Source organism: Hemibagrus wyckioides, linkage group LG21, assembly GCF_019097595.1.
Source record: "Hemibagrus wyckioides isolate EC202008001 linkage group LG21, SWU_Hwy_1.0, whole genome shotgun sequence".
Lineage (NCBI taxonomy): Eukaryota > Metazoa > Chordata > Actinopteri > Siluriformes > Bagridae > Hemibagrus > Hemibagrus wyckioides.
In genome coordinates this window covers 6,913,215-6,926,990 of record NC_080730.1, presented here as the reverse complement: position 1 = coordinate 6,926,990, position 13,776 = coordinate 6,913,215, and the positions used below count along the sequence as shown (strand labels likewise).

Sequence of the window (13,776 nt, the reverse complement as noted above, 5' to 3'; positions counted from 1 at the left end):
GAACCCATCCTTTCATGTGCCCGTAATTTTATCAGCCTGTTCTATGGAGGTGAGGAAAAACGAACCATAACCCGACCTTATCCATTACGGTGATGCTTCATGTGAATGAAGGATTTGCATTTGGCAGATTTGTGAATGGAGGATTAAGAGAGTTGAGGCCTTTCCCTCTGTCACTATCACCATCATCACTATTGCCTGAATTAAGGGTGTTATTTGTTAATCAATAGCTGTAGCAGGCCGTTTTTCAGTCAAGCACCCTCACTCATTTGGAGTGACTGGAAGAAAGTGTTTGCAGCTTCTACAGCTGTCTGAACTGTCTTGTTTTCTTTGGTGTGGGTCGTTTTGGACTCTCGCGGTCTATTTTCTGTTGCCAAGCCTCTTCATAGGAAGCACTGGAAGCATTAAGAGGCTTAATGCCTTTGTCCATGCATTGAGGCTGACATCATGTTTTACTGCTTGTGTTGGAAAAGAATGAAACTCAGCTGTACTGCATTAAGCTGATAAAGAGTTTGAGAATTTGTATTTGTTAGCTGGTACGTCAGCTTTCTTCTTCACTTGTGGGCGATTGGTTTTATTTGCATGAAAACAACCCCCCCAAAATTAGCTGGCTTGCCATACAAGCCTGTCTGTCAACACGGTTTATCATTGTGATACTAGACAATGAGTAGAGAGCGTGGTGGTGTTAGTTATTCACCAGCGGTGATAGACTCTGTGTTGGCTGACATGGAAACAAATGGGCTGGCAAGCGGCAAGTGTGTTTAAAATCCTAACAGGAACACACTGCAGGGGCAGTAGATGATGGCCGGCCACTGGCGGATCTTGGCTCAGATGACTGTTACACTGCACCGATCATGTTCCATCAGCTCTTAATCTGGATTCACAAAGGGGTTCCTAACCTGAAAAACACTGTTATGTTATTCAGCACAGATTCCCAGTAGTACTGTCTCTCTTCTGTTTATATCTCTTTGATTCCACAGTGCAGGTGTCTGCTTGCTGGCTAACACGAACCAGACTTCAAAAACAGATTGATTATTTTTTTTTGTCTTGGTTCGAACGGACAGGCATTGAGGAAAAACACTACAGGCTATCAAGAGGAAAGCTTACTGTACAAAGCTATTGTTGTTTTTACGAGCGTACTAAAGAAGCGCTGGTCTGTTCTCACTGGGGCCCAGATAACTCGGAGCGTGAGAGCCGGCTCTTCTACCGCCTCTCCCCTCATAGTCTGAATCCCGGCCAGAGTGGCACTGAGAGGAGGGCCTCTGGGGAAATCATCTGTATTGTTTGGAACTGCATCCCCCTCTTCAAACGCATAAACCCTGCTGCCCACTGCCTTCCTTTCGAGCACTCCTTCTCTCGCTGTGAGCTCTACTTGAAAGGACCAGTATGAATAATAAACCCCCAGAGGTCAGTGTTCTGTCTCTGCCTCCCTATGAAACAATAGGGGAAAAGCCATGCATTTATTCCTGCCTCCCCGACAGAAACGCTTCAGTCAGTTGGTCAGTGGACTGACCCCCTGTCTTAACGCATTTTTCTTCACAGTCTGCTTGGTGCAGAGTGCTTTTCAGGGACATGTTTGGTAATGGCTGAACGAGTTTGCCGAGCCAGGACAGAGAAAGCTGTGAATGTTAATAAGATTAGACTTATCCACCTGTGTGAACAGTGTGTGTGTGGAAAGTAAGGAAAGTAAAGTGGAGGGAATCAAGAATCGGTCATACTGTTGACTAAATGCAAGTAATTGGTGGAGTGGTGTGTGTGTGTGGGGTTTTGTTTTTTGGGGGGGGGGGGACTAGGTGGTTGGTGGGGGCTGGCATTATTTTGTCCTTGCTTTAGATTCCTTAACTAGACATCACCGTGTCTCCTTTGGTATTGAAATGCACGCTAATGAATTCTCTTCTCTTTCACCAGGTCTCAGAGGCAACCTCTAACAATGGGATTTCAGGAGTACTGAAGAGATTCTGACAAAAGGCAAGGAAACAGAGAAAGCAGCGAGAACAAAAGAAGAGGCTTGCCTGGGAGCTGGGGGCGCTTCTAAAAAAACAAGAAAAGGATCCGTTCTTTGGGCCTCGGCAGGGGGTGTGCATGCTGCCCCCTCAACTGGACATTCTTCTTTGTGCCAGAGTGAGACAACAAAAGCAAGTATGCGCAATAAACTGAGCAAGTTCCGGGATGCAGGCTGCTGGCGCATGCTGGGGCTGGGGAGCAGGACTATAGCGCTGCTCCTACTGACAGTCATGCTGCTGGCAGGAGCTCAGGCGTCATCACCCCAGGGAACCTTGGAGGTGCTGGGGGACATGGCACAGCTGGAGGCCTCCATGCACTCTGCGGTGCTCTCTGACCTCCAGGAGGCGCAAGCGGTAGTGTCGGCCGTGGCGCAACCGAGCGGCTTCCCCGATTCCTCCGCGGTAGTGGGAAGGATGTTCCAGATGCAGATCCCCACAAAAGCCAAGGATTCTGGGAGCAAAGTTACGGTGAGCCAGATAATTTATCCGCTGCCTTTCATCAGCCGTTCCACATTTTTTTGCATAACTGATTCATTTGTATTCGTTGTTTAGCCAGTAAACTTAAGTCAGCGGGAGAAGTGACATTGCCTCTAGCGTCGCTTCTCGAAACTTATTCCATGCTTCCCTTCTGAGTAGCGACCCATAAAAGGCAGCAGTAACTCTAATAACAGAACACAACTTATAAACCCCATGAGTGCATCACACATTAAGGCCCAGTGCTCTCACAGAATTCAGAGGATGCACGCACCCTGCATGCTGATCAGGGTTGGTAATACCAACTTTATATAGCTCATGTACTATGTGCAAATGCTGTTTAGGCTGGGGAGAGGACATGCTGTTCTTTTTAATTCTAAATAAATCTAATAATCAGATCTAGATATGGCTGTCTACAGCCTTACTAGATCAGTCTGTGTATTAATGTTGTGCCCTCAGCAGGTAGAGGTCATTACACCCTGACATTAAATATGTGTATCCTGCTTAGCAGCCACCCAACAGGGGATGGGCATTTTTTTAACTCCCGACCCCCATCCCCCCCTGCCCCGTCCCGTTTCCATGTCAGTTGCTGTAAAAGCGTGACCCCCAGCACATAACTTGTCGTTGTGTTTCCCTATCCCACATAAACGTTCAGAGACTTTCCCATGGCTGCCGTGTAATCCTATATTCATAGGATAATTTGTGCCCGTCAAGAGCATTTTTAAAGTTTGAAACCTCTAGCCCCTTTGTGCACATTTGGAGAAATCTCCTCTGACAGCTGCGCCCAAGAATGCTGCGACGCAACAGTTTATGTGGTGTACAGCTGCTGTTTTCCGTATTCCACCTTAACCGATTTGTCTCTCCAACCTCACCTCATTTTAAAGTGTAAACGAAGGCTAGGAAAAGGCCAGTTACTGATATTCACCAGGGTTGGGTGAAAGGCCAATTACTACTCCGAAGGCCCAGGACAAGCAGAGTTTGTGTCCAGGCTGTTTTTGTTACACTTCATTTTAAAAAATATGTAGATGCCCAGAGGACAAATAGGAAAAAAAAATCCTATTACCAAAATGACTTGCAATTGACTAGCAGTTGACTTTTTCAATTTTGTATCTGTATATACACGGTTTATTTAACCATAATTCACTTTGTTTAAATATACTCAACTTTCATGCATGCTACACATGAAGTATTTCCACACATCAGTTGAGGCAGATGAAAACTGAAGAATCCCACTTAAAAAAAACATGCAGAGCATAGCCGTTCTACAACCTTCTTACAGTTACCATAAGGCTAAGTTAACTTTGCTTATGCAAGATTGCCATCGCACATATCCTGCGGTCATTTGGTGTTGTTGCTCGTGGCCCATCTTCAGAAGTTCATGTGCCTGTGTGGTCCAGTACCAGTATAAATAGCAGAGTCAGTTCAGCACAATGTCCTGCTGTGTCCCCAACTGCATAAACAAACTAACGTGTATACTGTAGTGTTGCCGCTTTCAATCTAATGAAAGATCTTTTTTGGTTGCCAGTCTCAGATATTTTTGAATATATAGTGAATGTTGTCAAGATTTGGGGCGCAATTCAAAAAAAAAAAAAAAAAAAAAAGTTTTGAAGTGAAGCGTGACTTCCATGTGCATGAAATCGCTAAACATGAAACACTGACTATAGGTGAACAGGGATGTTTTGGCTAAGAAGCGCCACCTAGTGGTTGCAAAATTAAATCCTACAAATGTACAAAACATACACAAGTAAACGAACACATCCGTGGTGAAAGTAAAGTTTACTTGCTCCTTTATTGTTAAACGAAGATGCACGCTAGACAGTCTCACTGCTTATGGCCGAAACACTGACCAGTGACCATATATTTGTTTCCCTTAATCTTAATTAATGCACATAGCTAGGTAACTAGTTTGCCATTCATCATTACTTTAGCTGTAAAGTCAGTTTCTAGGCTACTAAACCATGGGACTGGGCAGCGCAGTTTACTTTTACTTGCCTAGTAGGCTAGCTAATGGATTTATAATTTGTCCACTCTGCAGCTCTCCACCGTTTCTATTGTATTACGTGTACAGCTGTTAATGCCAGAACTAGCTTGTTCCTGAGCAAAACTTGGAAGATTCACAAATGGTGTACTGAGCTGTTCCAGTCTCTAATGCACCTGATTGATTTCCTGTCTCAAGTGTGTTGGGCTGCAGAGGACTGGATCAGAATAAATACCTCGACTGCGCGGAACAGAGCCTAGAAATGCTAGAAATAATAGCAAAGTGACCCGTTTTGTCTTTTTGTAGTTATCACGAATAACATGCAGCAGAAAGCCATTGACAAGTGCCTCAGTCTCAGGGGTTATGATGAATAGTGACAGATGCTTTTGTTTTTGGGTTTTTTTTTTTATTATCGCTGGCCTCTTGGAAATGTTTTTGCGTTCTTCTTCTTCTTCTTTTCTTTCCTCTCCCAACCTCATCCCAACCTCCACTCCTCCAGCGCTTTCGTATTCGCCTGCGACACCAGGATCCTTCCACGTTCCACAGCCCCTCCTTTTTTCCACACAAAGACTGGCACTGAAATCTAATTAGCCTCGGCTGTGCAGTAGCAGAAAGCTTTGTATTCCAGCAGCCTGCATTAAAAAATAAATAAATAAAAAAAAAAAAAATAAATTAAAAAAAAAAAAAAAAAAAACCTTGGAAATGTGACTCATTCCATGTTTATGGTTAAATACAAATCATGCCAAGTCAGATCAGTTGTATTAAGGGGTTATGCCTTGTGTTTTTGTTGTGATTTCCTTTGCATAGCAACCAGCTTTTTCGCGGTGCTGTATGGAAGCGTAGCATTACAGTCATTTACCAGTGGCCTTTGCAGAACATTTCAGTAACCCCGAATAGTCATTTTTAGAACAGAGTTAATTCACACACGGCCATTTAGTCTTGTGCAGAAATGGCAAGGGGAGAGGAAAATAAGTCACAGTGTGTATGTGAGGCTGCCAACTCATTTGCTCCTTTATTCTTCATGTCCACAAGAGTGCACTGCTGAGAGTTTACACATGAAAAAGTGTCGTTCACTGGCTCCACTTTCTTCTAAATACTTCTGTGGATATAATCTACAAAATCTCTCCGTTTTACTTCTTTCCCTCTGCCTAACGATTTGGGCTAAAATGATAAGGCTTTAACCGCGTCTAATCTTCTAGTCTCCTCGTGTTCCATGTAGGGCCGTGTTAAATCTGCACTAGGTGATAGGAGTGCACTTCCATCTCCCCTCCACCCTGCGTTTTACGTGACCTTTTGCTTCATACTGTCTTTTCTTTTCCATCGCTTGCTTTAAACTGTCTGTTTCGCAACTTAAAGGAAGCACTGAAATTCCTGCCCTGAGGAATGTAATGATTTAATATAATTATAATTTAATATTTTAATATCGTATTCAAATCCCAAATTTAGCAGGGAGAGAATTACTAATTTAATATTTTAACTGAATATAAATGAATAAAATTTCTCTCATCGCTTTATTGCTTTCTTGATAACTGTTACGAATTTTATTTTGCAAATAAAGTAGTTTTTTGACCTCGGTTATTTATTCATTATTTATTTTTATTTTCTTTTAATCAGAAATAAATCATCTACTAAGAATGATCTGTAGCGCTGCCGCCTACGAGAATGTGAAAACATGATATCTTTATATATCGGCAAATTTTTTTACTTCTGTGCGAGCACATTTTACCAAGAAAATATAGACTCGAGGATCCGGTTCCTTTAAAACATCCATTCAGCCAAACTAAAGGGTTCCGCCTCCTAAAATTTTCCAGTGAAAAGACTCCACTCTGCCAATTCCCCCTGTGTCTTCACAGGCTCCATTTCAACCTCATATCTCAGACATGCCATAGCCTACTCCTTCAAAACTATGAATCTTATCTTTTCAGCTGTCTTCCCACCATAACAATGAAGCCCTCTATATTTTTCTTTCTTTCTTTCTTTTTTTTTTTTTTTTTTTTTTTTGCTGTGGGCTCCCCCACACGTGCACACTGACAATAGACCCTTTTATTCATCTTTGATGGCTGAGTTTTCATTTTATTCCTTTTAATTCCTTCATGTCAGGGCAACAGGAGTATTCTCTTCCACGGGCTTCACTTGATTAAGATATGGAAGCGTCTCAGGAGGCTTGTCTTCTGGTTTGTTTTTGTTTTTTTGTGAACGCTCACTTCCTCCGGCATGTACCTCAGCCTCTTCTCCAACCTTAAAATCCCTGCCGCTAAAATACGAAAACGAGAACCTGTAAGGAAACCCAGATGTTATTTACTTATGCCGTGTTGCTATTCTAGCCACTCTTTTTTTTTTTTTTTTAATTTCCTCCTCTTCATTTTCTTTTAATTCAAGAAGTACTTGTTTTTGGCAGGGACCCCTCTCTCTCTCTCTCTCTCTCTCTCGCTCTCGCTCTCGCTCTCGCTCTCGCTCTCTTTAGAACGGCTTTCATGAATCATCAGCTTGGAAACTGTGGTAGACTTAATGGTGGTGGTTATGTGGTTTTGGCAGCGGTTTTGTTGCCGATATTTTGGATTTAAGAGACTCAGTAAGGGCAATTCCCAAACTTTTTGAAGCCGAGAACATATGCAGCTTGTAATGTTTTGTACTATTCATTCAGAACTAAGTAACATGAATCTTGTCCAAACCAAATACTGTTAAAATAGTCATTTTACGTCCCGTATTTAAAAAATATGTAAGGAGTAAAACATGTTGGGCACATGCTGTTGTAGGAAAATATCCAATGACGATGTGATTAACTGGTGTGCATCGGGCCACATCCACTGTCAAACCCCACTCCCCCCACCCCCCATATAGATTATTTTCCAGTAACCAGATTCCCTAAAGTGTTGTATTCTCTTAAAGACAGCAAATTGCTGCCTGTCTTGCTCACTTTCTGAGAGAGAAACTTTTAGCTTTACCTCTGACTGTTACTCCAATGCTCTGACACTCCAGAAATGTTGAATAACCATCTCGCCATAAGTTTCATCATATAAAATGATTATATAACACATTTGTTTAATTATTTATCCGTTTTTATTTCGTCAGATTTTCGAGATCCTGCCTTATAAGTCGTCAGTATTTAATTTATGATTTGCAAGCCTGTTACTGCTGACAGCACCGTACTATTTTAGAAAATAAATGTGAATTTTCTAACTACTGACGTTGAAGAATTCAGCAGCGGAGTTTTATAAAATGGAATAACTAATAGCTCCTTGTGTTCTTTTATATATTTATATATTTATATATTAAGAATGGCACAGTGCTGTACACATTGACCATTTTGACTGCTGCAGTGTTGACGTTTTAAGCCCACAATTCATCAACCGCATTATAGATTAGTTGTAATTGGACTTCCTCCTGAATTATTGAGCTCTTTTTATGTAAACAAATAGGTGGTCACTGGTCAGCATTGACATGACAACGATGTTTAGAGGTGCAACAAAACTATCAGCGTAAAAAGGCGTGGCGGAGGACAATTTGCAGCTATAAAGTTTAGGGACGGAAATAAAAAGGCCAGCTGCTACAGCCACAGCTCCCACAGTCTACTAGTTAGAGCACTAATAATCTGTCTCTGGAGCTTCATATTTACATTATTTATCAACCGTCAGTTTAGGTGGTTGGAGGCAGAAGAAATATATTTTTTTTTTATGTTGTTTATTTCAATCACTTTATCAACAGATTTATTCATTACTGTACATTTCTGACTCATTTAAAGTTAGTTGCATAAAGTTTACTACCCCAGTCTATGATTTGATCATTTCATATCCGAAATACATGTTTCAAAGTCGGAGGTTTTTATATCAGCTAAATTGTTATTGTAGGTTTTCAAGCCAGAGGCTTTGTTCATTTAATTGGTTTTAACTGATGCTTTTGCATACTTCAGTTGAAATGTTCCACGTTTAATTTACTGATGATTTACTCCTCCACTATCACACTTCCAATATCTGTGTCCTAGCTTTTTCAGTTGTTTCTGTATAATGACTGGGTTTTGTAATTTGTGTTGTTGTTGTTTTTCCCTTTCCAGATTACAGAGGCAGGAAAAGATACACTACCATCATGGTTGCACTGGGAACCAGTGAGCAGCACCCTTCAAGGACTTCCTTTGGAGGTAGACAAGGGTGTCCACTATATATCAGTGTCTGTTGCTAATGCAAGCCATGTGTCGCAGAGTCCTGATGTGTTTTCCATTGAGGTTCATCCAGAGGAACATGCTGACACAGACCCTGTTCAGTTAACAATCCAGTTAACTGACAATGATTCTCAGCATTTTGTCTGTGGCAACGAAGAGCCCGTTACTGTGCTTACAGTCATTTTGGATGCAGACCTCACCAAAATGAGCTCCAAACAGAGAGTTGAGCTTTTGGCCAGCATGAAAAAATTCTCGGGAGTAGGACTTCAGCATATGAAGGTCTTGCCCGTTGTCAACAATCGCTTATTTGATATGTCTGCCTTTATGGCTGGGCCAGGAAATGCCAAAAAAGTCGTAGAAAATGGTGCTTTATTGTCCTGGAAACTTGGCTGTGCTTTGGATCAAAGCAACATTCCCAACATCAGCAGCGTTCAAGTTCCAGCAAAGGAAGGGACAATGTCAGCCCATTTGGGATATCCAGTGGTGGGATGGTACATCGCTAACAAAAAGCCACATGTACCTAAACGAGTACGGCGGCAACTTAATACCCCCACCCCTGTGCCCTCCTTGCTTCCTCCAACAACATACCCCGAGCCATCAAGCCGCATTGTGCCCACTCCTACATCCCGGTTAATTGGACCAACATCAGACAGTTCTTCACAACCTGTTCGGGGCCCTGTTCCACTGCCTGTGAAACCTACTATTCGCACCAGAGATCCGATTGCTCATACTCCCACAATAGGACCCCCTCAGCCCACAAAAATTATGGACACTACCAGCACTATGCCAATCCAACCCACAGTAACCAGGCCAATTTATGTTGGGCCTTCTGTAACACCACCAACACCGACCACCAAGAAACCAACAAAAAAGCCCAGGAAACCCAAGACCACCCCAGTCCCGAAGGAACCGAAGACGACCACAGCCAAGCCACCCAGAAGTACCACCTCCTCGGTTATACACGATGGCAATACAAGACCAGAGCTGCGGAACCCAATTGATCAAGTCAAGTCATTCATTGGCACATACTTTGAGGTGAAAATCCCATCTGACACATTCTTTGATCGAGAGGATGGAACAACAGACAAGTTAAGATTAACTTTGAGGAAGAACGCTGATGTTGTTGGTGAAGATTCCTGGATTCAGTTCAACAGCACAAGCCAGTTGCTTTATGGATTACCAGACTGGCAGCATGAGGGCAAGCACGAATACTTTATGCAGGCAGCTGACAAAGGTGGTCTCTACACAACAGACGCCTTTGAGGTCCGTGTCAGTCGCTTTGGAAATAACGTTAAGCCCCCAGTCCTGTTTGCTGCTCGATTCCAGGGAGATCCTCGTTCAGTTACCAATGATATCCACAAGAAGATCCTTCTTGTCAAGAAATTGGCCTATTCGTTTGGCGATCGCAATTCTAGTTCAATTACACTGAAAAATATTACCAAGGGATCCATTGTAATCGAGTGGACCAACAGCAGCCTCCAACAAAGCCCATGTCCCAAGGAGCAAATTCAGGCCATGAGTCGAAGGATCTCCGATGCTGAAGGCAAACCTTCGCCGATATTCAACAATGCCATGGAGCCAGACTTCAGACCCATGAACATCACTATCAAAGGAACGGGTAGCTGCCGCAACTACTTATTTGTTCCACCAGGTGAGATCCCAGACCCCGTTCCACCTGCTGTTACACCAGCTGTTGGAGCCGGTCGACAGAGCAATGACGATGTATATCTTCACACGGTCATACCGGCTGTGGTGGTTGCAGCGATCCTGTTGATTGCAGGCATCATTGCTATGATTTGCTATCGCAAGAAGCGCAAGGGGAAACTTACCATTGAAGACCAAGCAACCTTCATTAAAAAAGGAGTTCCCATCATTTTTGCAGATGAACTCGATGACTCTAAGCCACCTCCATCTTCTAGCATGCCCCTTATCCTTCAAGAGGAAAAACCTCCTCTCCCACCACCAGAGTATCCCAATATGGCCAGTCCAGAGACCACACCTCTGAACCAAGACATTTTGGGAGAGTATTCAGGCCTACAAGATGAGGACCCCAATGCCCCTCCTTACCAGCCTCCACCCCCTTTCTCTGCTCCCATGGAGGGTAAAGGGTCTCGCCCTAAGAACATGACCCCGTACAGATCACCACCTCCATATGTGCCACCCTAATGTTTATAGATCCCTCCAGTGTGGAGGACAGGGAACTTGTGCAGTTCCAAAACCAGTGTTGTCTCTGCATTTTTTGGAAATCGGAGGGGCATTACAATATGAGACATTGGATCGGGCGGGTTGGGATGATTTTGATAAAACTGGACTCTTTTTTTTTTTTTTTTTTTTTCTTTCTTTCTTTCTTTTTTTCTTCTCTCCATTGGAGTGGTGATGATGGGGGTATAATTATATAATCCTCAAAGACAGCACCAACAACCTCAGCCTCAGGCTGTCTGGCTACTGCTGATCAGTTGGAAGATGCACCCTCCGATCCTAGCGCTTTTGTGTCTAGATGGGCTTTTCTTTTTTTTTGTTTGTTTGTTTGTTTGTTTTATCATTTGTATTTCTTTTCGACTTATTTCAAAATCAAACTACTTGCCTAACAGCACTCTTTTTATCTTCTGAACTCTTTGAATAATACATAAAGACAATAAGAAAAAGTGACTGCAGGTGCAAGTGTTTCATAGTGACATTCTACAAATAAAGAAAAAAAAAACTTGACCTAGAGGTACAGTTGTGCAGACAATTATGGGCTTGTTTGATTCAATAAGGTTTGCCTTTTAACATTAATTGTACTGTTTTTACCCTTATTCACATGTCTAGTAAAGATGAGCATAATAAAGGTAGCCAAAAACCTTCAGAGGGATAGAACCTTTTTTTTTCTTTTTTTTTTTTAATCCACTGTAAATTTGAGGGTTGCTAGATTTCTTTTTTGTTTTTGTTCGTTTTTTTTTAATTCGTTTTCTATTTTTTTTTTTTTTTTTTTTGGTGGGTGTCAAACAACACTTAAAAAAAAAAAAAAAAAAACGTATCGTATCCCTACGTAATGGAAACGAGTTATGCTATGGATGTTCTGGATAAATGTTTGAGGATGTGTTTTTCTGTCCCTATAGAGATTCATGCCAGACCTAGACATGGAGAAAATGTGCCATTCTAATTTTGATCTTTCTTTCTTTCTAATTTTATTATTATTATTATTTTTTTTTTTTTTTTTTTTTTTTTTAATGCTCGAAATTACTGGGTTTTATGGCCGTTTCGGTTTATCGTAAGGATATTATGGCATGATGTAGCTGCTGTACTTTCAAGGAAACGTAAAAATGGGTAGAGTCGTTATACCTACATGTCACAGCAGGCATTCGCTACTCCTTTCCCCATTTAGTACTGATACGGTTTCCATTAAATGATTTGAAAGACGCGCAGTCTAGCTTCACTTTTCGAATGATTTGATCCTGTTTCACGGTTTCTTTTTGTTTGTATTTTTTCTTCTTTTTTTTTTTTTTTTACTTTTCAATAATGATTATCGAGTGTATGCCTTGACTCAAAAATAACTGAAAATAAAGACTGAATATTTTAATAAAGAATCATTCTCTAAACAATGGCATCATTTATTAAATGCAACACTGATCATGTCGGGTTTTTTGCCTTGGCAGCGATGCAGCAAGTGTCTTCTGTATAAATAGTGTCTTTCTGCCTGTGGATATAACTGTATTTATAGTCCAGAAGTGTGTGCATTGAAATATGGCAGGGGGCGAGGGGAAAAAACAAGTCTAGTCCTAGACAAAGAGGTAAGTATATCAAATGTCTGTAGTGAACTTTTCCTTAATTTAGTTTATCATCAGAAATTATATATATATATATATATGCGTCTAATTTTTTAAAACTTTTTGATACAGTTTTATTAAAAACAATAATGTATTGTATTTTGTAACCATCTTTGGAGAGTGCAGGACAGTATAGATTTACATATAAAACCCCTTATATGTATAGATATGTAGCCTGATTTTATTTTCATTGCTGTGTTCTTGTTATAATCTGTTATGTGCTTCCATATCCTTTCGATTCGTTTTCATGACTTTGATCATTCGATCACATTAGCGGTGTTCTTTATGCTAAGATTTACCCGCATGGCCTACTGATCTGTGGGATTTCTTCTGTTTTGCATGTTTGCCTTGATCCTAACACAGATTGCAATTTATTTCTATGCTGATTTATCATATTTAAGACATGTTTATGATTTCCTACACCATGGGAAGATGCAAATTAACCCAGTAACTTTTTGCTTAGCAAGATGTGTAGTGTGATGTCAGGCTTTTTTCTTTTTGTTGCAGGGTTTAATTTCATTCATTATACATTAAACTGGTTTAAGGCTTTTAGATGATCGAGGGAAAAACCAAAGATGTAAATGTGACATGACCATCACTGGGAATTGTTGAGTTTCTCTCTTTCTCTCATATATCATATAAAGGATGGCACAACTGGTAGAATTCCATCAGTCTGTTTTGTTTGTTTGTTTTGAACAGTGTTATGTCAGTCCTAATCTCTGACATTCATATTATCCTTATTTGTCAGCAGTTTGGTAATTTTCTTTTTCTTCTCCTGTATAAATCAAAGCTCCTGAATGTATTCTGAATTCTCTTATTTCTAGCTTAACGAAAAATATTAGCCTACATCAACTGAGATTACATTGCGATTGCTACACCTTTACAACTTTTAATTTGAATGCATAGCGTGGTGTATCGGGGGGGCGGGGGGGGTCTGTAGCTGTGTGTTCATTTTTCCCTGCTGCTTTTTTATACTTTTCCTTTCCCCCAGGTGTGTTGCGTAAGCCAGAGTTCTCTGCTGTAATGCTCATTTTTAGCCTGCCCTGAGTGTGATTTAATTTTGCTCCGTTTTTACTCTAAATTTGATTGGAACAGTTACGGTGTGTGTGTGTGTGTGAATTGAATCAACTATAATTCATGGAGTTAAAAGCAGATTCAGGGACATCGCTCACACTTTGTCAAGCCTTCCGGTTAATTACTACATCTTATAATCAAGACAAGGGTGGTATAATAAATGCTTGAGTGCAGAGATGATTTGTTTTCTTTCTGTGTTTAATAGCATTGATTTCATTTGTCACTGGACACTGTATGTTGGACTCTGGTATTAAAAATTGTTCTCACCAAAAACTGTGTCCTCATTGC

General features: G+C 41.1%; 1 protein-coding gene across 4 annotated transcripts in view; it reads left to right on the top strand.

Annotated features, from left to right (window-relative positions):
* dag1 (dystroglycan 1) overlaps positions 1–13,774 on the top strand; it is a 29,837-nt gene extending 16,063 nt beyond the window's left edge. For all 4 annotated transcript variants that reach the window (XM_058373795.1, XM_058373796.1, XM_058373798.1 and 1 more), the window contains exons 2-3: positions 1,906–2,468; positions 8,504–13,774. In XM_058373795.1, the coding sequence (XP_058229778.1) occupies positions 2,139–2,468; positions 8,504–10,774 (2,601 nt within the window). In that variant the 5' untranslated portion in view covers positions 1,906–2,138 and the 3' untranslated portion in view covers positions 10,775–13,774. The remainder of the gene's footprint in view (positions 1–1,905; positions 2,469–8,503) is intronic.
* The last annotated feature ends 2 nt before the right edge of the window (positions 13,775–13,776 follow it).